General features: G+C 37.8%; 6 protein-coding genes and 1 pseudogene across 12 annotated transcripts; 5 read left to right on the top strand and 2 right to left on the bottom strand.

Moving 5' to 3' along the window:
• Positions 1 to 1110: 1110 nt before the first annotated feature.
• On the top strand, positions 1111 to 3563 carry LOC125187918 (cytochrome b-c1 complex subunit 9-like). The gene is made up of 4 exons (XM_048084580.2): positions 1111 to 1269; positions 1746 to 1851; positions 2121 to 2168; positions 3187 to 3563. Exons 1-4 carry the CDS (start codon positions 1265 to 1267, stop codon positions 3235 to 3237), a joined length of 210 nt encoding a protein of 69 aa, XP_047940537.1. The 5' UTR covers positions 1111 to 1264; the 3' UTR covers positions 3238 to 3563.
• Positions 3564 to 4891: 1328 nt separating this feature from the next.
• On the top strand, positions 4892 to 7212 carry LOC125187917 (large ribosomal subunit protein uL1z). Its single transcript, XM_048084578.2, has 6 exons — positions 4892 to 5012; positions 5142 to 5174; positions 5651 to 5870; positions 6109 to 6274; positions 6709 to 6914; positions 7001 to 7212. Exons 2-6 carry the CDS (start codon positions 5170 to 5172, stop codon positions 7052 to 7054), a joined length of 651 nt encoding a protein of 216 aa, XP_047940535.1. The 5' UTR covers positions 4892 to 5012; positions 5142 to 5169; the 3' UTR covers positions 7055 to 7212.
• Positions 7213 to 8970: 1758 nt separating this feature from the next.
• Positions 8971 to 10973, top strand: LOC125186132 (ferredoxin, root R-B1 pseudogene; annotated as a pseudogene). The gene is made up of 2 exons (XR_016130294.1): positions 8971 to 9133; positions 10312 to 10973. The product of XR_016130294.1 is annotated as a ferredoxin, root R-B1 pseudogene (transcript).
• Positions 10974 to 11919: 946 nt separating this feature from the next.
• Positions 11920 to 16702, top strand: LOC125186729 (glucan endo-1,3-beta-glucosidase 14-like). 6 transcript variants are annotated; one of them, XM_048083166.2, is made up of 4 exons: positions 11920 to 12098; positions 12220 to 12325; positions 12933 to 14170; positions 16519 to 16702. In XM_048083166.2, the coding sequence occupies exons 1-3, from the start codon at positions 11935 to 11937 to the stop codon at positions 14124 to 14126; spliced, it is 1464 nt and encodes a 487-aa protein (XP_047939123.1). In that variant the 5' UTR covers positions 11920 to 11934; the 3' UTR covers positions 14127 to 14170; positions 16519 to 16702. The 6 variants fall into 6 exon arrangements, with proteins under 6 accessions (XP_047939123.1, XP_047939128.1, XP_088915887.1 ...); XM_048083171.2 differs by having other exon boundaries at positions 12081 to 12098; positions 12946 to 14170; XM_089059761.1 differs by lacking the exon at positions 11920 to 12098 and having other exon boundaries at positions 12185 to 12325; positions 12933 to 13985; positions 14086 to 14170.
• LOC125186730 (putative calcium-binding protein CML48) lies at positions 16648 to 19025 on the bottom strand. The gene is made up of 5 exons (XM_048083173.2): positions 18521 to 19025; positions 18033 to 18079; positions 17107 to 17282; positions 16993 to 17011; positions 16648 to 16882 (listed from the first exon to the last, which is right to left on the bottom strand). The coding sequence occupies exons 1-5, from the start codon at positions 18900 to 18902 to the stop codon at positions 16775 to 16777; spliced, it is 732 nt and encodes a 243-aa protein (XP_047939130.1). The 5' UTR covers positions 18903 to 19025; the 3' UTR covers positions 16648 to 16774.
• Positions 19026 to 19699: 674 nt separating this feature from the next.
• LOC125186731 (uncharacterized) lies at positions 19700 to 20385 on the top strand. The gene is made up of 2 exons (XM_048083174.2): positions 19700 to 19904; positions 20051 to 20385. The coding sequence occupies exons 1-2, from the start codon at positions 19775 to 19777 to the stop codon at positions 20218 to 20220; spliced, it is 300 nt and encodes a 99-aa protein (XP_047939131.1). The 5' UTR covers positions 19700 to 19774; the 3' UTR covers positions 20221 to 20385.
• LOC125186728 (uncharacterized) lies at positions 20373 to 23783 on the bottom strand. Its single transcript, XM_048083164.2, has 7 exons — positions 22992 to 23783; positions 22579 to 22841; positions 22316 to 22487; positions 21906 to 22168; positions 21645 to 21816; positions 21233 to 21495; positions 20373 to 21147 (listed from the first exon to the last, which is right to left on the bottom strand). The coding sequence occupies exons 1-7, from the start codon at positions 23167 to 23169 to the stop codon at positions 20629 to 20631; spliced, it is 1830 nt and encodes a 609-aa protein (XP_047939121.1). The 5' UTR covers positions 23170 to 23783; the 3' UTR covers positions 20373 to 20628.
• Positions 23784 to 23958: the final 175 nt, after the last annotated feature.

Genomic DNA, 23958 nt, shown 5'->3' with positions numbered 1-23958 from the left:
AACCGGAGTCGCGGTTTCTAAACTGCCATCAGCCTCCATCTATCTCTAGTCATCTCCCAATTCTCTCTCTCTCTCTCTCTGCCCTCCGTCCGCCGCGGGCTGGATACCATCCTCCCCGACGAGGTTTGCAACCACATCGCCGTCTCCTTCGAGATGAAGACCGTCGCCGAGAGCTTTGAGAGAGAAAGAGCTCCAGCTTGTTCAGTTGAGTGTGATTTTGGGGAGCGTCAATTTCGTGGGAGGGGTGATTAGATTTTTCATGGACAAAGAAGTAAACTCAATACCATTTCTTGCTCCAATGAATATCAACTCCTTTAGCAGAAATGATTCATGTGAAATAACGGAGCAACAGTGCGGGCCAGCGAGTTTTCGAGGGCCGGAGTAGATTTAATGAACACCGAACTGCCATAATTGTCAAGTTTTCAATCCAATTCTGCCCATTTAAGGAATAGCGAACGAGCCCTAACAATATTAGAAAGGCTCCATTCCAAAATTTTGTTTCGATAGCAATATGATATTTTCTAAAATCAATATTTTTTTATACAATATAGTACGATATAAAATTTTCAATAATATAAATACACTTAGAGCATCTCCAAAGAGTAAATTAAGAAGTAAACTAATATAACTACCACATTTACCTTTTTTTTATGAAAAATCATTCTCCAATGGGAGAGGTATATGAGAAGGTATTATATCTTTTTTCCCATTTTAAAGAGGTATTTTACCTCTCCATTGATGGAGAGGTAAAATCTTATAACTACCATATTTGTCTTCTTTCCATGAAAAACCCTTCTCCAATGGGAAAGGTATTTGAGAAGGTATCACATTTTATATTTTTTAATGTATTTTTTACTATTATTTTATTTTTAAAAAATAATTTACCTTTCTATATACATTTTCTCTTTGGAGTGTGTTACTTTTTAGAAGGGTATATTTCACTTAAGAAAGTAAATATATAATACGTATACCTTTTCTCTATACCTTCTCTCCCCTCGGAGATGCTAGTAGACCCATGTGAGGATTAATTGAGAGTGATTAAATTTATAAATTTAATTAATTACGATGTTGAAGTCCCGAATCCGGTCCACTTAAATAGCTCATTTTATATCTACCAAAACGGCCCAATAAGAATTCTAGTTAGGGTTTATGTATTTGTATTTCACTCTCGCTTTCTGTTTCAATTTTTAGCTGAATTACTGTTATTAATTTTGGTCTTTTATCTTCTTCGTGTAGTGATTCGGAACCTAATTGACCGTGAACGATGAGGTAAGCTGATTCACCATTTTTTAATTTCAGATGCTCTGTATTTGATATTGAGCTTTAGCTTAGACGGAATCATCTTCTCTGGTTATTCAGTTTTTCGATTTCTGATTAGTAGCTATTGTACTTCATTTCTTTGTTCCTCAACGATGTATATTCTGGATACGCACGATTAGGGATCTAATTTATGGTTATTAGGCGGAAACTATAATGCCTCAATAATATTCTTATGATTTAGGAAGATTCTCCGTTAGTTTGGTCCAGTTTTTTGTAGATAAAGCTGTTTTTATGGTTGCAATGCTTATGATTAAGCTCTATAATCTGTCCAGAACAGTTTCCACTGGTGGTGTTGTAATCGAAAGTATAATGGTTGATCATGTAGTTTAGCCTTTTCATTGAATAGTATAATGGTTGAGTCTGATGTTTAAACCTCCTTACATTGTTTCAATGTGCTGATGTTGTCTCTCTTATTGTAATTTCAGTAAGCTTCAGAGCGGCGGCGCGTGGGAGGGCATGTATAGATTGGTCATGCGCCGCACTCCGGTCTATGTCACCTTCGTCCTCGTCGGCGCTTTTGTCGGTGAACGCGTATGTATCTTCTATCTAGATTTAAATATAGCTTTGTTAATTTTGTGTGTGTTTGTGGTAGCTGGATTGAATTGGATCTGAGAAATTGGTACTAATTCGTTGTAATTGGTGTGGGGATTGGGGGAGACGGATAAGAGAAGTTGGTGATGATCTGTGTGAATTTGTAGATTTTTTCTGGCGGTTATCATCTTCTTCAATTTGATTGCGTATTTATTATTCTGGATTTGAGGGTTTCTGATCTGATATGTTGTTTTTCTACCCTAATTTAGGCCGTCGATCGTGGAATTCACGCTCTATGGGAACACATCAACGTTGGGGTATTGCGTTTACTGATTTTTTTTTTCAATTTAAACTAAAAATTGGCTGATTGTTGTGGTTTAATCGCGTAGCTTCATTTTTTTTTCTGTTGATTATGTTGACTGAGCTTGTTTATGTGGGAGTTTGTTCGACTGATTGACCTTTTGAATTGTCAACGTGATATGGTAGTTAAATTCTTACTTTTAAGGAACCGTCTTTGAGAGTTAATGGAGTAAAATGATAGTGCTTCTAAGAAGATGCTGATTCATCATAACATTTGTATGGGTTATTTGTGTGTTAAATTAATCTGTGATGTAACCTTTTTCTTGTGTATAGGAATATCTTTCGGTTGAATTCGAGTAATATGAGTTGGTGTGGATAGATTGAAATTTAAAAGTTGTCTCTCATACTTGCATCATTAAGAACTAAGAAGTAAGTGCCACTACAGAAATACTACCTCCGTCATTATGATTCTTCATGACATTGTGATTCGACTAATATGTGTTGATGGAGATGCATTCGATATGGAATATATGATATATATATCTATGGCTACCGGTTACTTGTGCTTCTAGTCATTTTGTGGAGCGAGAGCTTTATGCACACCAGCTAAGTTTTAGGATATATAAGGATTTTGCCTGCTTATGTATGTTTCTAGTTTGCTTGCACAAATGTATAAATAAGTATTCTGATTAAGATGTAATGGTTTTTGTAACTGATGTGCTTTCATATTCGACAATTATGCTTTCATCTTGGGACATGTCATGAAGTATCATCAGCCTTCCCTCGTGATGCAAACTGTGTCTTAGGGTTTAGGGTTAAGACTGAGCTGGAATGAATTATATGACCATTTAAAGATGCTGCTAACCTTAACCGACGTTAGCTTATGTTCTGTAATTTAGTATTTCGTAGACTTTAGCTCTTTGCACTCATAATATCTTCCTAAGGTCTCTTTAAGCACAAAATTAAACAGTTGCTTAAATACAGGATTTATGAGACAAGAACCTGTGTAGTAATTTCTTCTTTACGTTATTGCAGAAACGCTATGAGGATATTTCGGTTCTGGGACAGAGACAGTCCGAAGGGTGAAGTGACAGCGATGAACAATTTGCCATGGCATCCTTTTCTTTTCCATAGCTTAGAAGATGCATTTTGATGTTCAATAATTGTTACCCGATTTCTCGTTCCTGCAACGCGCCTGCAGTTTTCTTAACATGGAATTACTGGCAAATTTGGAGTTGCAGTTTTTCTTTTCTTTCCCTTTGCAGTTGATAAGTTCTAGTGCTATATTTTTGAGTGTCCTGTTCATTTTGAACATGGGTTTAACTCGAGGAGAAATATTTCACTGAACAATATACGGATTATAATTCATTTTTCTTGAATGCCATGGAAATCAATAGGTGGAGTACGTCAAATTTTGTATCATGTCAAATTTATATTTCATATGTTTTCTAAAAATAGAAATTATTTTTCTTTTGGTCCATCTCTTAAAAATAAAATCTTTCTATTTAAGGAAAATTATATTCTCTAATGGGATCAGACACATAATTAGTGTTGTCTCAAAAGTTCCTCACAATACAAATTCACAATTTTAATTTTCGTCTATAAAAGTATATAGATATGATATATACGGATATTGATATATGTCATACGTGCGATATATCATACTGTACACATTATAAACTGACTAATATTATAAGTGAAACAATAGCATACATATAAATACAATACATATAACAAATTCCGAGAAATGATATGGTATAATGATATTTTGATATACTGGTGAGTGATCAATTGCTAACTCATCATTTAATTGATAACTACAACTAATTTAAGGTCACATGGTTTTAAAAAACGTGTGGTCTACAATTTGCCACGTGTAATTTTCGTTTTTGTTAATTAAATCGATTTTTTTTTTTAAAAAAAGTCAAATTAGGGTTTTGGATGAAAATGTCAATATAGTGTTTCGAAAATATCAACACAATGTTTTGAGAATGTCAACACAAATTTAGGATTGACATTATATATGCTTTATATTGACATATTATCTTAGCTGTATTGACATTAGCCTGTGTACGAAAAATACGAAAATTCTAGATTTTTTTTTTTAAATTTTGACGTCGGAACATATGCATGTAGTATATCGTTGGAATCCTTATAAAATTATCTTTAATTTGATATATGTTATATGAATTTAAAGTTTTGGAATTTCTTTTAAAAGTTAGTTATAACTAACTTGACATTAATACCCCTATTGATTTTTATTGGAATTAATCCTATAGCCTTATTGACGATTTTTATTGATCGTATTGATATTTTGTGGTTAATGATCTAGACCTTTAATTTGAATATCTAATGGCTATTATTGAGTTGTAGTTAGCAATTAAGCATTAAGTTAGCAATATAACACTCGCCTTGATATACTAGTGTATATGAAATCGGTACATCGTAAAATTCAATTTACTCATAGATTTTAGCATTGTACACCCAACATCTGTCACGATAACAATATTAGATATGCTCCATTCCAAAACTTTTGTACGCCAAAGTTTTTGATTTGATAACATTATGATATCTTCTCATATCAATATTTTTTGATACAATGTAAGATACAAAATTTTCGATAATTAAATTACCTTTGCACTCCATGAGGATTAATTGAGATTGTTTAAATTTATAAATTATTTAGAGTCCCGATCCGGCCCAGTTAAATAGGTCCATTTATATATACCAAAACGGCCCAATAAGAATTCTAGTTAGGGTTTGTGTCAATATTTATGCTTCTGATACAGCAGCTCTCCTTCTCTCTCCTTCAGTCGATTCCAGCCACCGTTCACCACCCTTTTTCTAGGGTTTTTCTTCAGGTGCGCCGCTACGCCATTTCTCTCCACACCGTGTGTTTTGGCGTGTATTTGTATCTCATTCTCTCCTTCTATTTCAATTTTTAGCTGAATTACTGTGATTAATTTTGGTCCTTTATCTTCTTCGTGTAGTGATTCGGAACCTAATTGACCGTGAACGATGAGGTAAGCTGATTCACCATTTTTTAATTTCAGATGCTCTGTATTTGATATTGAGTTTTAGCTTAGACGGAATCATCTTCTCTGGTTATTCAGTTTTTCGATTTCTGATTAGTAGCTATTGTACTTCATTTCTTTGTTCCTCAACGATGTATATTCTGGATACGCACGATTAGGGATCTAATTTATGGTTATTAGGCGGAAACTATAATGCCTCAATAGTATTCTTATGATTTAGGAAGATTCTCCGTTAGTTTGGTCCAGTTTTTTGTAGATAAAGCTGTTTTTATGGTTGCAATGCTTATGATTAAGCTCTATAATCTGTCCAGAACAGTTTCCACTGGTGGTGTTGTAATCGAATGTATAGTGGTTGATCATGTTGTTTAGCCTTTTCATTGAATAGTATAATGGTTGAGTCTGATGTTTAAACCTCCTTACATTGTTTCAATGTGCTGATGTTGTCTCTCTTATTGTAATTTCAGTAAGCTTCAGAGCGAGGCGCTGAGGGAAGCCATCTCTGTGATTGTTGCAGATGCCAAGGAGAAGAAGCGAAACTTTACAGAGACTGTTGAACTCCAGATTGGACTCAAGAACTATGACCCCCAAAAGGACAAGCGTTTCAGCGGGTCTGTTAGGTTGCCCCATATTCCGAGGCCAAAAATGAAAATCTGCATGCTTGGAGATGCCCAGCATGTTGAGGAGGTATGGTAGTGAATAGTATTTGAATTTTTCTTTATGTAAGTACTGAGTATAAGTGTTTTTTTTGTTGCACAACCAGGCTTGCGTTCTGTTACAGTATGAATTGAATCGCTTTTTTTCTATAACTTATAAGTGCTATTAATTTTTATTTTGAATTATTGCTTCTTTTATGAACTATTCCTTGCATTGGAAGTCTATGCCATAAATGCTGTTTTTGATTTGATTTTGATTGTTTCTTTAGGCGGAGAAGATCGGCCTCGAGTCCATGGATGTGGAAGCACTGAAGAAGTTGAACAAAAACAAGAAATTGGTGAAGAAGCTAGCAAAGAGGTACCACGCTTTCTTGGCATCAGAAGCAGTCATTAAGCAGATTCCACGTCTCTTGGGACCTGGTCTGAACAAGGCAGGCAAGTACATTTAACTATTGCAAGTGTAGAGCAGTTCAACGTATGTTATTTATGTGACTTATGATTTGTGGGGTGATCTCTCATGTTTTACTAGAACTAGAATGTTCATCATGTGATCATGTCCATAGTATGCAGACTAAAATTCCTTGTAGAATAGTTTGATGATTTTGATTTAAAAAAGGGTCCGAATGTGATGGCAATTCTTTAGTACTATGTCTTATTGTTCTTTATGACTACGGTTAAAGCAAAGTGCCCACATAATTGTATAATTGCAAGTTTTGATTTCTGACTTGAACCACAGTACTACTACATCGTAGTTGTTAATAATATTTACTGGTTAGCTGTTATGACTTGTCTGATATGAACCTTATGATTAGACATTGGTGGTTTGGATGCTATTATTGTATTTTTCTAATTTTACTATCATGATGCAGGTAAGTTCCCCACTCTCGTGACTCACCAGGAGTCTCTTGAATCCAAGGTGAACGAGACCAAGGCTACCATTAAGTTCCAATTGAAGAAGGTGCTCTGCATGGGTGTTGCTGTTGGCAACCTTGATATGGAAGAGAAGCAGATCTTCCAAAACGTGCAAATGAGCGTCAACTTCCTCGTTTCTCTTTTGAAAAAGAATTGGCAAAATGTAAGTCCCACTTTCAATCATATTCCTTGATTCCAAATAATTTCTGAGGTTTTTCTGCTTATATATTGTGTTTGTGATGGTATCAGGTGAGGTGCTTGTTCTTGAAGAGCACCATGGGAAAGCCACAACGTATCTTCTGAGAAATTTATAAACTTTTGTTATTCAAGCCGTAGAAACTACTTAAAACTTCCCAGAAATGGAATTTTTTGTTTCTGTTTTTGTGACTTTGATCTCGGATTTATTATGGATACATCTTTGTATTTCGTTATTTACAGTTAATTGCTTGTTTTTGATTTTATTTTGTTCCCTCCACATTTTTTTTCTAGATTTTTAAGAAATCAAACATAAGTTACCTGAAAAAGTTTATTAGAATGTGAGTTTTATTTTTTTGACATTTTTAAACCGTTGATAGTAAAATATTGGTTCTTTAATTTACTTTTTATATTCGAACAATGCTTTTATTACCACAATGCAATTTTATGACATTTTACTAAAGATTCCTGACTTAAAGACAGCGATATTTATGACATTTTCTAATAGATTCCTATCTATGTCACAAGCCCTCAGAATTGACAAAATATATTTTCTGTGTAGACAATTATCACTTCGTGTTTCACGTGACTTCAAATTCCATCCTCCATTTCTTCATAGTTGAGTCATTTTTTTTTTCCGAAAAGTTTCTTTATAGTTGAGTCATTTCCATATATAGTACTAACTTTTTTCTCTTTTTTACTTTACTCTCTCTTACTTTATTCTCTCTACTTTATACTTTATTCTCTCTACCTTTTCTTCTCTCTTACTTTTTTATCTATTTATTTAACACACCCAACATTCATTTCTAAAACTCTATGTCGAAAAGTTCCGCCTCAACTATTAAGAAACGGAGGAAGTACCTTTGTAGGAATAAGAATTGATGTAAGCACGAAATTTTAGTAAGATAAAGAAAAATAGATTAAATAAATGAGTAGATTACGAGTCTTATTTGTATATGTTAATTTTATACTCCTAATAAAATGTGAGTGAAATAAATCAGTGTAATGTGAGACTTATTTATCATTTATGGTTAAAGTGAAATGTGACCATATTATAGGATAGACTGAAATGTTAAAATGTGATTCTTATCGTGGGACGGAGTTAGTAATTATTTTGCAAGTATTTCCTTGTCCATATCTATTAATAGACTCCTGGAAATTTGATAAATCATTTTAATTGCTCTATGCTACATATTTATTGTGTGATTATCTGACTTATTTCTGTGGTATTGGTATTCCATTTCCTCTCCTCACTTAAATTTTTTTTTGTTGAATCATGTAGTTAGGCCGTCCCTTTAATTTCATTAACTACTATAATGTAAAACTAATTAGTTTCAACTTTCAACACAAAAACAATAGTCTATAATTCACCTCGGGACAAAAATGATTTAATTTTTCGGCAAACAGCAATAAATAATCAAATTGAAATTGACGAATAATATTGGTGCGACTACCAAAACCAATTTGACCGTATACGAATCACGCAGTGTGGACCCCACTACGCCTAATTATAATTAATTACTACTCCCTCCATCTCGGATAATTCGTCTAGTTTTCCATTTCCGTCAGTCCCACATAATTTGTCACATTTCACTTTTTACCATTTTTGGTAGCGGACCCTATATTCCACTAACTTATTCCTACTCGGATTTTATTATAAATGTTAAAATTCTAATATCTTGTCCCACATCGGTTTGGTGATGATCCTATCTCTTCTATATAAGGATGAATAACCCTCCCCCTTATGAGGTCTTTTAAGGGTGAGTGACTCATTTCTAATATGGTATCAGAGCGGGCCCAAGTCGATGATGGAGTTTATTTCTTTATCTCTTCTCTTGCCTACCCACGTGATGGAAGTCCGATGTGTCATTCTGGTCCATACGGGGGCGTGTTAAAATTCTAATATCTTGTTCCGAATCGGCTTGATGATGATCCTATCTCTTCTATATAACACTAATATCTTGTCCTATATCGGCATAAAGGTAGGATCAAGAGTATAATTTTCTGTAAATGAAATAAATTAAATGTAAACCAAATGCTGAGCTAAGTAGGTTGGTGGCGGCTGGGCACCTAGTTTTTGCCTCTCTCTCTCTCTCTCTCTTATATATAACGGCACACTCTATTGTAACAAACGTTGATCCTACTCATAGAGGCGCTGTGGTTTTCTCTCTCGATTTGCTGCTTCAGGTCGAAATTACTTGCTATTTTTCGTTCTTCTGTTTATGCATCGTTATTTCCGCATCGAGCTACTGTTAATTTTGATAAACAATTGTGTTTTTTGTATGGATCGGGGCTGGATCTTCGAAGTCTGTGAGGTTTCGTTGTTTTTATTTGTTATTGAGGATTTGTGTTTATTTTGTTTCGTTGCTGAATTAGATTGACGATTTCTGTGTGATTTTTGTGTTTTTTTTGTTTATTTGTTGATTGCGATGTTTGGTTGTGGATGGCGACTTTTTTTTTTCTTCTAATTGATTGTTGATTGTTGGTAGATTCAGCTGGTTTTCATTAATGTATGCTTGTAATCTGCATGTGTATGGATTTTATTTTTGATTGAGCTCTCTATATGCAGAATTGAGGTTTTTTTCCTCAGATTGTTAATGAGTTTTTTCTGTCACCTTAATGCCTGATTTGCTGATGAATGTGTAGTTTGAGTCTATTTAGGGAATGTCGTGAAGAATTGAATATGTTGTAGTGTGAATTGTTGTCACTTGATTTAGGAATCTAAAGATTTTCTTCTGTTTTTTTGAAACCGTTGAGTCCTTTACATTGGTGTAAAATCAATTGCAAATTTGGCAAATGCTGGATTTTTCTTGTGTATTTGGTTTTATAAGCAAGTAGGAGTATTGTGTATGTTAAGAAGATGTTATTAGAGTTTGGATTAGCCAATCTTATTGTAATGGAGCTTCGAGTGAAGGGCGTAGCGCTATGTGCTTGTTCTTCTCATAATGCTCCGAATGGATGACCAAATATGGCTTCCTTCACTGTGACCATCTGCAACAGGACCATATACATTATATATTGCATAAGTTGAAATTATAATGGAAAGAAGGCTTTTCGTGTTTGTATGGCGTTTTTGCACATGATAACTTTCTGATTTTTCTTGATTAGTCCCACGATTAACACGTTATGAGATTGCCTTGATGCATTCTCTTTATCTTCGATTCCACTTGTCATCAACTAGCTTCAAGAGTCTTTTGCAGCAGATTGAATAAATTTGAAATTGTTATATGCATTTGATTTTTGTTTGGTGTTGTTACACATGATACCATTCTCTTATCTTTACACAACTAATATGTTACAATACTGCCTTACTGGCCTAGATGCATTCGTTCTCTTTATTGTGTATTTGACAGTGTATTTTGCAGGAGAACATACAACATGTCAACTGCAACGCTTCCCACCGTTTCCGTCTTTGGAAGTGCGCCTCGTTGCCCAACCACCACAAGCGCCTTTGTCAGGATCCCATCCTCTTTGGGTTCTGTAAAGAGCACTTCTAAAATCTTTGGCTTGAAGGCAAAGTCTGATTTCAAAGCCACCGCCATGGCCGTGTACAAGGTGAAACTGGTTGGACCGGACGGTGCTGAGACCGAGTTTGAGGCACCCGACGATTGCTACATCCTGGACTCCGCTGAGGCAGCCGGAGTCGAGCTCCCATACTCATGCAGGGCCGGAGCATGCTCCACCTGTGCTGGGAAAAAGGTGTCGGGGGATGTCGATCAGTCTGATGGCTCGTTCCTTGACGACCAACAGATGCAGGAAGGCTACCTGCTGACCTGCGTTTCGTACCCGACTTCAGACTGTGTGATTCACACACACAAGGAGGGTGATCTGTACTGATTGTTATCATCTCATTTTTCATCAAGACATGAAAAGAAAAAAAGAAACTATGTTTTCTGGCTGTAGGGTTGAATATGTAACTGTGCTTTGCTGATCAATTTCTGTGAGCAAAATCTTGTACTGTATTTTTTTGTTATGTCATACATTTATGTTGGAAATAGAGGAGGGAGTGTTCATTGTGCTTTATAAATTTTATGTTGTCAAATTTATATAATACTCAAAATAAAGTAATAACATTCGGTTGGAACATTGTCAGAGTTTAAAACAAAAATCAAAGAAGTTTGTATTAAATATTCAAGAGTTGGTGTAATGTGAAGTCAAGTATTAAAAATACAAGAGTTGGTCTAAAAAGACATCTCAACAATTTTTTAGTAAGATACAAAAATTTAACAAATCTTCAAAATTTTAAAAAATAATTAGAAATTTCAAAGGAGATATGCTGATGGGCCCATGTAGGCCCAAGGAACTTTAGATATGCTTTTGTTGAAATGAAGTATGAGGAATAAGAATAAAGGGGCCCAAAATCGAGCCCACCTACAAAAGTTGCCCATATTTTGCATTTTAAATTGCACCTCATATGAGAAAATACAATATATGTATGAAAATGGGAACCTACAAAAGAAATTCGTGAGCTAAGATATAATGAAGAAGGTCGTCATCTGTATCAAAAGATAGAGGTTGTGCGGCATCCGTCTTTGCCTCTTTGGCAATGGATAACAAATACTACTAAAGAACTAAAGTTGTGGAGTCGGTCGACTTTGACCCCACTTGAATCCGCCACTGATATGAACTCAATGACATAATTAGGCTATAGTTCAATGCTCCGTGGTACTCCCTCCATCCACATAAAGAATCTTGTCTATCACTACAATATTCTCCCCATCCATCCGTCCATATTTAACTAATTAATTAGTAACTAAGAATCTTGACTATCAATAGTATTTAATCTGAATTTATATGTACGTATACCTAAACAATTCAACAATAAATAGTACTCCTACTCCGTAGTACTACTATTTTTCTAATAGAAATTTAGTGTTGCTAGTTTGCTACTACTTCTAAGAAAGATTTTTTTAAAAGAAAAGTGAATAAAATCTTGAAACTATTGCTCTGTTGTTAACAGGTGATGAAATTTATCTCATCATTCAATTATGATCAAAATTTCAAAAAGTTGCAAAAGAGAAAATGGGAATCAGATTTCATTACAGAAGCAGATGAGTCCAGTTTTCTTACGTGGAAATAAACAACTGAAGAAAAATGTTCAAAAAAATCTTGGCAGCTATGCAGCTTTCATTTCAATTTGCAAGAAAATTGTGTACAAACTTCACTTTCACATATTGTCTTCTACTGATCTCAGCTGTGTGGAATATTATTTCATTTTTTCACTTTTATACTAATATTTATATTATTATGTTTATGTACATCTATATATTCAGACATCAAACAACAAAGCAGTGTGGTGTGGCAGGAATTCTGGAGAGTTGGCATATATGGCTATGGCCACCCTTTGCAGGGTTCTCCTCCTTCTCTTCAATTTTTCAGGTTTTATCTTCTTTGTTAGTAGCAATTTTTTATCTTTTCAATTTCAAGAAAAAGATTGGATTTTTAGTTCCAGTTTGTTCAAGTCTTGAGTGCATGAGTTGGAATAATTGCAATTTGCATGTGAAGTTAATTTTCATCTTTCAGAATTATAAAAATCAATGGGATTATGGGAAGAATTGTTTTGTTTATTTATTTATTAGGTGTGAAATAAGACAATAGATTCTTGGTGCAAAAATGAGGAAAGATTTGTTTTTCCATGATTCTCCTGTGATTGGTACATAGATATGTTTCTTAGATTTCTGTTTAAATTGTCTGAGATTCATTTCTAGCATTTCATGGCTATATTAGGAAACAAAATCTTGCAAAAGTGTTTCTTCATGTTTCTTTTCCTATCATCAATATTAGTATAAACTCATCAGGCTCTCTTCAAGAAAATATTGCAAAGTTGACAATCTTTGTTTATTCATTTTCCTCTCATTAGATTAGTCTCTGAGTGTGTTAAGATTAATTCTACTTATTTGCTAACTTTACCAAGAAATTCTTGTTAATGTTAAGTTAACAGTTTTTGTACACATTTTCCTATCATCAAGATCAGTATACATAATAGGTGTGTATTTTAGCTTCATTCATTAGCATCCGAGGCCTTGGAGTGGGAATCAACTATGGCCAGATCGCCAATGACCTCCCGGCCCCATCACGCGTCGCCTCCCTCCTGAGCTCCCTCAACATAACCCGAGTCAAGCTCTACGACGCGGACCCAAACGTGCTCTCAGCATTCGCCAACACACAAGTAGACTTCGTGATCGGGATAGGCAACGAGCTCCTCCAAAAGATGTCTGACCCATCCCAAGCCCAGGCCTGGCTCGAGCAACACGTGAAGCCCTACACACCCCAGACAAAAATCACGTGCATCACCGTTGGCAACGAAGTCCTCACAGGCAACGACACGCAGCACCTCCTCCCATACCTCCTCCCAGCTATGCAGTCAGTGAATGCTGCTGTCACGAATCTCGGCCTAAACAAGGAGATATCCGTGACAACGGCCCACTCATTCGCGATCCTGAGCAGCTCGTTCCCGCCCTCTTCGGGCGCATTCAGGCCGGATCTTGCAGAGTACATCCAAAGCATTTTGAATTTCCACACACAAACTCACTCACCCTTCCTCATAAATGCATATCCCTTCTTTGCTTACAAGGCCAGCCCGGCCGAGATCTCACTTAGCTACGCACTTTTCCAGCCCAGCCCGGGAACGATAGACGCCACCACCAACTTGCACTATGACAATATGTTGTTTGCACAGATTGATGCTGTTTATGCAGCCATCAAAGCAATGGGGCACTCTGATATACAAGTCAAGGTCTCCGAGACAGGATGGCCTTCTAAAGGGGACGTAGACGAGGTGGGGGCCACCCCGGAGAACGCTAGATTGTATAACAGCAACTTGCTCAAACGGATACAGCAGAACCAAGGCACCCCGGCTAGGTCATCAGTGCCACTCGACATCTATGTTTTTGCGCTGTTTAACGAGGATTTGAAGACCGGCCCTGTCTCTGAACGAAACTACGGGTTGTTTTACCCGGATGGCACTCCCGTGTACAATGTTGGACTCCAAGGCTATATTCCCCCTCCTCGTATGGAGTATTCGTCTTCGAAGAGAAATGTTAGTACTATGCTATGGATGACATGTTTCATGCTTGCAGGGGATGCGTTTCTCAAACTCGTTGCTCGTTCCCGTTGCATTATTTCTTCGCTTTCTATAGCAAGAACGGGCCTATCGAATGACCTACAAGTTCGAAGATGATGAGGAGAACAATGAGGCTTTCAGACCAAAGGATGATTTCTGAGGTTTGTGTTTTTGACTTGTGTCTCCAAACCAAGATGAAATTTTTTGATGACATAAGTGGATGTGATAAGATAATATTGGTTGAAATTAGTGTTTCTTAGATAACATACGTTAAACGGCCTTCTATAATTGAGATTAGTATTGTGATAGGTTTGTATCTTTCACCACAAAAGTCTATTTGATGTTGCATCAAGAAAGAGTCCTCAGAGCACTCCCAATGGAGTTCCCTAAAAACTCCCTTATTTCTCCCTAACTCCTGCCACATCAGCGCCACATCAGCACCAAAATTTATCCCCAGTTTTTAGCCAAGTGCTACATTGGTTTCTCCCTTATTTCTCCCTTATTTCTCCCTAACTCAACATTTCATTTTTACATCATTATTTTTTATATTATTTAATTTTCCCTACAAATGTATTTAATAAATAGACTAATAATGAACAATTCATCGTTGTATTAATCATTGGAAAATATAATACAACGAGAAAAAAAAAACTACAAATAAAAAACGCAAATAAACAAAGATTTAAAAAAAAAAAATCTAAGACGGAGGGGCCGGAGGGGCGTCGGGATCGAGCCCCAGCGTACTCTGCAGGTGTTGGATGCATTTCCAGAGGGCCGCCTTTTCTTCAGGGGTCCCGCCGCCGGTGAAGTACAGCGTGTACATCTGGGTCAGATTGGCGACATTGCTCGAATAAGTGGCTTTTTCTAAGTCGATGACGGATTCCGACGCGACTTCCGACGTTGCGCCCTTCCCCTTCCGCCTCCCCTTCGCCTTCTTCACTCCCTCCGGGCGCTCGTGCGGACCATCCCCACTCAAGTCGATGTGGGCCGCGCTCCCCTCGCTCTCCGAAACGCTAAGTCGCGAGCGCACCGATTTCCCGTGCAGCGCGTCGTGCATTCCCGTCCGGAATTTGGGGAGATCCTTCAGCTTATCGTAGATGTTCCAATACTTGAAGCCCTTCGTCGACAAGTACTGGCTACTATACATCCGGATGGCCTCATCTCGGACCATGTGCTCGTTCTGGCCACTCGTCATGTGAGTCATCAAGTTAGAATAAATACCGTTGAAGTGCCCGCAGTCCCTCATGAGGCGCTCCCAATGCCGACGGATCGCCTCGCTGCCATGGTCCTTCATTGAGGCAGTCTTGTGGCTCCTGTACTTCGCGGCAATCCGCTCCCAGAATATGATCTCAGTCTGGTAGTTGCTGCGCTCCGCGTCCTGTGACGTGTCCGCCCAGCAGTCGGCTATCAGCTCGGACTCTTGCAGAGTGTAAGTAGTCCTTACCCGCTTCGGCCTCTCATCGGAACCCGTATCAGTCGCAGCCGACGACGCCGGCGCCTTCCCCCTCCCGCTCCTAGAAGGCGGCTCGGTGGGCGTTTCTTCCACCTCGAAGTCCTCCGCGCTCAGTGTCGCGGCCTGAGATTCTTGGTCGCCTGGGGTTGATCCGGGGGTGTCGAACTGGGGCCGATACACATCGTCGGCTGGAAAGGGCATTCTGCCGGCAGAGTTGAAGTACGGAGAAAGTCTCCGCGCCGGAGGAGTCTGCAAAGGAGACGGACCCCCGTATGGAAGTTGGCCGGGAGGAGAACCCATCGCCAACAACGACTGCATCCACTGCTCGTTTGCTTCATCCGTGTTGGGAATTTGTGAACTCGACTCTTTCCCCTTACCCTTATCCTTACCCGATCGGGAACTTTTCTTCCAAAAGCTCATAATTTTGATGAAAATTGAAGATTGGGAGAAGAGATTGAAAATGGAGAGAATGAAGATTGTGGGTGATGAATGGAGGAAGTGGAGGAAATATTTATAGGGGTGGAATGTAAAATAGCCGTTGGGTTCAAAAAAAAAAAAAAAAAATTTTAATTATCGCCGATTATCGCCGAGCGTCGCCACAGTGGCCGGCGATCGCTCGGCGATAATCCGGCGTTAGAACGCCACTCGGCGAAGCAACGGCAACATTATCGCCGAATTATCGCCGACTTCGCCACAATGGCCGGCGATAATTCGGCGATAACCGGCGATTTATCGCCGAGAATTCGCCACCTCCATTGGGAATGCTCTCAATCACATTTCATGATGTTGCATTTCTTGTTTTTTATCTCTTTATACTTTTCTTCAAATGGAATATGTCACTTTGGAGTATCCTTGGATGCTTTTCTTTTCGTCTCCACGACGTCTTGAGCCCGAGCAAGATCATGACATGTGATCCAGTAACTAGGGGTGCGTATTCGGTTAAACGGATGCCAAATTATTTGAAAAATCGAACCAAATTAAATTTGGCGACCCAACCGAATTAACTGGTTATTTTTTGCTTTTATTTACAGTTTCTGAATTTTTCGTTTTTTGCAGGTGAAAAATTCGAGCTGATGAGATTCTTGTCACTACTACACTATACAGGAGAATTGAATATATGCATAATAAAATGATAACAAGTTACTATATGTTTTGCAATGTGAAGAAAACATGCAAGTAAACACATTTCTGTTCCAAACACACCAAGAAAAATAATCCATTAGCTTTGCTCCTTGTTATACTCATACATGTACAGAGCTCTAGAAAAAACAAAGCAAAAAAAAATCAAGATAAAAGTGGAAAGATGGAGATACTAATCTGCGACGAGGAAAGGGATGATCATGTACATGAATGTCTCGTACGTTAACGTCGCTGATCCCGTGCAATGCTTGTCTTTCTCCTTGAATTTCTCCGACAAACCCTGAAAATGGATTGAAATATGAATACAGGATAGCGTCTCATGTTCAAGGTTGAAGAGGAAAATCAAACAATGAATATAAGGTTAGAAGATTCACTTAAATTGTTGCTCACCTTTACAATCATCCCACATCTGAACCAAAAAACAAACACCAATTAATATACAGATGAAGTTATAAGAACAAAAACAATAGTTTTGCTATGTTCATAAGAATAGGGGGAGCTTACTCGATAAAGCTGTCGAAACTTAGCTCTGCTGGGCGCCTACTGCCATCATCGTATCGGGAAATCAGGACTTGCAGAACAGAAGGTAGCACTGCATATCCAAGACTAAGTAGGGCGTCCTTCAATTCCGTAGCATCGATTTTCCCACTCCTATCTCGATCAAATCTTTCAAAAATTGCCTAAAGTACAGGAGAAACATTAACAACTGCATCAGACAGCCCATCCCGGGGGTTCCCAGAAAAGAAATACCATAGTAATTGAATTAAAACAATTAGATATCTGCAGATAGAATGAGCTCAGATATCGAGAGAGGTTATATTTGATCATTAGTCTCATCGATCTACCCTCGCCGATTACTACTCAATATTTCATCAAAAAGTAAAATTCGCTGACTTATCAGTTATCTCATCCAACAAAGAAATCATGCAGAAACTAGTAATATAGTATCAAATTCTATATTTGCTCAAACCAACTCAAATGTATATATAGTTGATTTCATCAAGCCCACTATTGCACTCGGAAGTAAAACAATTTCTGATTCCTAAACACATAGGCATCAGATCATAGAACTTGTTTCAATAGTGCACGTGTTTCTTTATTGAAAACGCAATAATCAAAAGCTTATAGCATACACAAATCACCCAGATAGACACCATAACAGCATATTTAGTCCTTATCACGACAACAAACTATTAGATGTACGGAATCTTCTGCAGCACGTCTACATGAGATAAGATCATAGACATATTAGGAATTTCACGGTTACTGAACCACGAGGATACAATACGCAATAGGCATCCCATGCCATTATCAAAAGCTTGTTGCTTTCTTGGTCACATGTTCGATTAAACGAGAACGCACACCATACTGAAATTATATCATACAGTGCAGCTTGATTTCAGTATATTTATCATAATATTTCTACTCACCCGCCATTGCCCAAGGCACCTCCAAATAGCTTCAAACTCTTTCGGTCCTGCAAATTTGTCAATAACCAATAGATGATGCAAAATTCGTTATCACAAAATAAAAAATACATCAAATACACAAAATCAAACAGAAAAAAACACTAAGATTGTAATGAAAATGCAAAATTTCTCCCCCAATTTTCACAAAAGAACCCTAACTCAAGCTAAAACTGCTTGATTCATCAATCGGAAACTAACATCAAGTGACCAAACTTTTGATCCCCTAACAAAACTCCACGAAAGGAAATGAAACAGAAACCTAAGATTGTAATGAAAATGCAATCAAATTCCCCCAATTTTCACTCAAGAACCCTAACTCAGACAATAACAGCTCTTCACATGCTCAATCAACATCAACTGAGCAAACTTTTGATCACCTAAAACAGTCAATTCTAAACAAAATTAAATTCCACAACCGGAAATGATCGATTAAAGAGAAAGGAGCAAACCAATTATAGACGAAGATTCTCGGGGATCTCTGAAGAGAAAATTGAGCAACCGCAGAGTTCTAGGGCTGAATCTCTGGTAATTCCAAGCGAGCGCATCCTGAAGCTCCTTCTCCTCAATGTAACCGTTCCGGTTCGTATCCACCATCTGGAAGCTCAGGATCACATCGGGATGGGTGCCCGGCGGAAACGAGCTGTACACGTTCGCCGTCTGCGGCGGCGGCGGAGGATGATAGAACCCGTAGCCTTGGGGCGGCGAGCTCCACCCGAAGGAGCCGCTGTGGGCGATCGGAGGAGGAGCATAGGGCGAGGGCGGCTGATACGGGTGGGTGACACGTGGATCGTTCGGATTGGGTGCGGGTCGGGCTGATGGTTTATTCGGCATTTTTTCATACAAAATAGTATTTCTCAAATTGAATTTATCATTATTTTTTTGTTAATTTAGTCTTCGGTGATAGTGTGGTGAGGAGTGAGGAAGAAGAAGAAGAGAGGGACGGAAATTAAATACTCATATACTACTCGAATAAATATGTAGAACCAATAAATAATTTATTTTAGAACCAATAAATACTCCAATTTTAAATCTTGAATTTATTTTAAGATGAGAATAGGAAAATGGTGGAAAATATCAAGATTTGTAACGCGTGGATTTACCTTTGAAAGTTTCAAACATTGGTGAAAATGAGATATATGAAAATGCCTGCACAAGAAGGGAAATTTATGCAATTATTTGTTTTGGGTTTTTTGAAACTTTGGTGATAATAAGAAATTTGGAAATCTAGCAACAAATTTATGAAATTTATTGAAAAACAATCTATTGCCAAATGCAGAACTACTTACACTTACATCAATAAGAGGAAATGTTGTTGCTTGAAAACACAAAACTGCAAGAATTCAAACTTACTGAATTTGCAATAATGAGATAGTACATGATTAGAATATTGAGTTTTAATTAATTGAGACTATGAAAATGTACTATCATCGAAGAAATAAGGTTGAATAACTTGCATTTTTGTACACAGAGTTGACTCCTTGCACCACAAGAACAAAGCCTTTTTATATGCATACATGTAGTGTTTAATTATTGACACCAACATTATGATAATCATTTGACACAACTAGTTGACAATTTGCCATGATTCCATAGCAAGCTTCAATCAAACGACCTTCTTCTATAAATAGTCTCGTTCATAAACACACAAATCACTGCTTAAGAAAAGGGAAAAAGAAACAATCATCATTCAAGAGTGATAAGTAATGGAGTTATTTTTGGGTTCTGATTGTGAAAAGACAAACAGAATGAGAAGTTCTTGGCACAGCATTGTTGTTCTTGTTGGATTGCTTCTAGTACTCAATTTGGCAGCATTTTTGGCAGAATTGTCACAAGGTATGCTTCACTTTCATGTTTGTTTCTATATATGTGTCTGTGTGTGTGTGTTTAGAGTGATCAAGATTTGTAAATTGTATGGTCTCAAGAAATGTAGAAAGGCTATCAAGATTGACGACAATGTACTTACCTAATGCGATTTGCAGAAACTGTGAGAAGAAGCGCGAACGAGTGCCTGATCACCCTCGGAGTCAAGTTCCTAAACTTCTGCATTGCCAAATCCACGCAGTTCAGATATGCCGGTCCTCTGCAAGCTCACCAGCCACTCGTGTTTTGGTACACGCTGGCGCGGTCTGTCTCGTCTCTGTATTCATAGAACACCATCATCACCTGCTGGACCAAGAACAAGTAGAGTTACATTGCAAACATATGAACCATTTGGATCTTTATCCAATCTTTTCAGCATTCAATATGTAAATATCTCCAAAATGTCAGTGAAACGGCAGACTCTGTTTAGTGCAAATCACATGATTAAAACTCATTTAATTTATTACAATTTGTAAGAGGCATCTGTCATGATTAACCTAAAAGATCAATCCATGGCCTAGTTAGATAACAGTGAGGTTGTTAACATCCTTCCTAATTTTACAAATCACAAATTCCACTTATGTACTTTTCACAAGATTATTTCAAAATCATCTTCATCTATCTCATTATCAGCTGCATCCTCGTGTCTTTGGCCACCCTCATGCTGATGCATATCCGAACCACCGTTCGTCGTGCCTCAGGAGCCGACAGTATCGGCTGCATCCACTTGCAATCCTTCCTGTCCAACGGTAGCAGTTGATTCGACTCCTGTCCGGCCATCTGCATTGACCTCCAAACAAGCCGTACCTCCAGCAGGGTTGTCTTTCTTCACAGGCTGCCACTTCTTTTGATACTGCTTCTTGACCCAGCCTTTCTTTGGCTTCAATGACTCTTTAGTCTCCTGAATGCTGATAGCAAGATCAGATCCCTTCCTTTTTTGTGGGACAACGGTGTAAATGGGGTTGCTCGTGTGATCTTCGGTGACGGGCACTGCTGTCTGAATGGCTAGCAAGGCTGTCCTAGCAGCTTTTATCTCGGCTTCTTTCTTTGTGCCTGCTGAAGCTCCAGTATACATGATACTCCCAATTGCAACGACGCAGGAAAATATGGGCGTTTTGCCTTCCTTCTCTTCCCAACGGCACGTATACAAAGGACTAACATTGTTCATCTTTTGAGCATAATCTTGTAGCAAGTTCTTGCACAAGCCTGTCTTGAGCTGAAACAAAATCAGAAGTTAAGTATAGACAAAGACATGACTTTAATTTCGTGAAAGTTGCGACAAAGCAATATATGAAAATTACCACAGGTTGGGAGATCTCACTGCTACTATTATTGGATTTGGCAAGCGCTAAGAGGGCAACTTCTGCAGCCGACTGCTCTGCTGCCTTCCGATTGTAAAATCCAGGTAGAGAAACATATCTGACATTGTTCACAACAACAGTTGATTTAAAAACTGGCTCGTGAGAAGGGCCTTCCTTGATAGTTTCATAAGTAGGCGTAGTTAGGCCAGTTTTCTGGCAATATTCTAGCAGTTGGCTCTTGAAAACATAACAGCTTGAGACACCTGTCAACCATTAGTGAGAATCAGATTGGAAGAAACATTATAGTAACAATTATCCAGGGAAATATCTTAAGAGTAGAGTACAATGGAAAGGTATCTAAGATTGCAATGTCAAATTCATGAACTGACAAGAGAAGTGTGAACTACATTACTTGGAGGTTTATTTTTTTCGTGTGATTCTAGATTGGTGCCCATGACCTTCATCTTCCTAGACAAATCTCGGCTGAGGTCAATTTCCGACTGAGTTGTAGGGGCTGGAGGGGTGTAAGTTGTCCCAGTTGCAATTCCAACAATACCACCAACGTCAATTTGACCAGCTTCCATCTGAAAAAAAAAAGTCAGATTGTCCTGGCCCATTCACCACTAATTTAATTTCGTGAAATTTAAGTCGCAACAAAGTATATGACAATTACCACAGGCTGGGAGATCCCATTGCTACTATTATTGGATTTGGCTAGCGCTAGGAGGGCAACTTCAGCAGCCGATTGCTCTGCTGCCTTCCGATTGTAAAATCCAGGTAGAGAAACATATCTGGCATTGTTCACAACAACAGTTGATTTAAAAACTGGCTCATGAGAAGGGCCTTCCTTGATAGTTTCATAAGCTGGCATAGTTAGTCCGGTTTTCTGGCAATATTCTAGCAGTTGGCTCTTGAAGCCATAACAGCTTGAGACACCTGTCAATACATTAGTGAGAATAAGATTAAAAGAAACATTAAAACAATTATCCAAGGACATATCTTAAGAGTAGAGTTACATGGAAAGCTGTCTAAGATTGCAATGTCAAATTCATGAACTGACAAGAAAAGTGTGAACTACATTACTTGGAGGTTTATTTTTTTTGTGTGATTCTTGATTGGTACCCTTGACCTTCATCTTCCTAGACAAAGTTCGGCCGCGGTCAATTTCCTCCTGAGTTGTAGGGGCTGGAGGGGTGTAAGTTGTCCCGGTCGCAATTCTAACACTACAACCAACGTCAATCTGACTGGCTTCCATCTGAAAATCAAAATCAGGTTGCTCTGGCCCCTTCACCACTACTCTAATTTCATGAAAGTTAAGTTGCGACAAAGCAATATATGACAATTACCACAGGCTGAGAGATCTCACTGCTACTATTATTGGATTTGGCTAGCGCCAGGATGGCAACTTCAGCAGCCGACTGCTCAGCTGCCTTCCGATTGTAACATCCAGGTAGAGAAACATATCTGGCATTGTTCACAACAACAGTTGATTTAAAAACTGGCACGTGAGAAGGGCCTTCCTTGATAGATTCATAAACTGGCATAGTTAGTCTGATTTTCTGGCAATATTCTTGCAGTTGGCTCTTGAAGACATTACAGCTTGAGACACCTGGAAATACATTAGTAACGTGAGAATGTTGTGTGTGTGAGTTGGCCAAGCGGTAGTTTATAACAATTATCCAAGGATCCATGGAAAGTCATCTAAGATTGCAACGTCAAATTAATGAACTGATAAAAAGAGTGTGAACTAGTACACTACTTGGAGTTGGAGGTTTATCTTTTTCGTGCGATTCTTGATTGGTGCCCTTGACCTTCATCTTCATAGACAAAGCTCGGCCGGGGTCAATTTCCTCCTGAGGCGTAGGGGCTGGAGGGGTGTAAGTTGTCCCGGTCGCACTTCCAACACTACCATCAACGTCAATCTGATCAGCTTCCATCCGGAAAAAAACCTCACCCCTTCACCACTACCCCTTTTCTCTGTGATTCAATCGACTATTAAAGATCCATAAACACAGTCTCGAAGAATATTCAAAGAGAAGTTCAGGAGGAGCAACTGTGCAAGACATGCATATGCCATACTCACTAAAATTTAAAATCACAAAACTCTACTGAGTACTTTTCACATAAGTATATAAAAATCAAATGCATCTTTTCAATAGTTCACTTAATCTTCTGAACCTTGTAAAATGTAAATTAATCAGAGCAAACAATCCAAGAATTGAAAACAAATCCTTTGCCATAAGATTTTGCCATACACTCAGCAAAAATGGATATCTTCAGAATTTAATTCTAAAGCTCAATCTGCTACATCATTTCAACTCATCAACAAAAACAGAACTAAACCATTAGAATTTAGTAATACTCAAAAAAGGAAGGAAAATAGAGAAGCTCTTTACTCCTGAGCTAACACAATTCAAAACCCTCAATTGCGGAAAAGAAGAATCAATAACACAGAGCAAAACTCGGCACATCATTTACAGATTGCATTTGTCACAAATTTCTAAGTACTTCATAAACTACGAATGAATCTGGAAAAATGCGATAAAGTGAAAATTACCGGAGAAAGATCCCATTTTCAGCTAAATTCCTTAGCAAAATTGAATTAACGGTTAATAATGGAGAGAAGAAAGATATGGAGCAGAAAAATTCATCACAAATAAAATATGAATGATTTAATTAAATTAATACTTGTTTATGTATTTTATCTCGATGTAATCCCTAAATAT

The sequence above is a fragment of the Salvia hispanica genome, chromosome 5 (assembly GCF_029641045.1).
Source record: "Salvia hispanica isolate PSC_SH4W2 chromosome 5, Shi_PSC_v1, whole genome shotgun sequence".
Taxonomy (NCBI): domain Eukaryota; kingdom Viridiplantae; phylum Streptophyta; class Magnoliopsida; order Lamiales; family Lamiaceae; genus Salvia; species Salvia hispanica.
The sequence above is the reverse complement of the archived record's forward strand: the minus strand, read 5'-3'. Positions and strand labels throughout refer to the sequence as shown.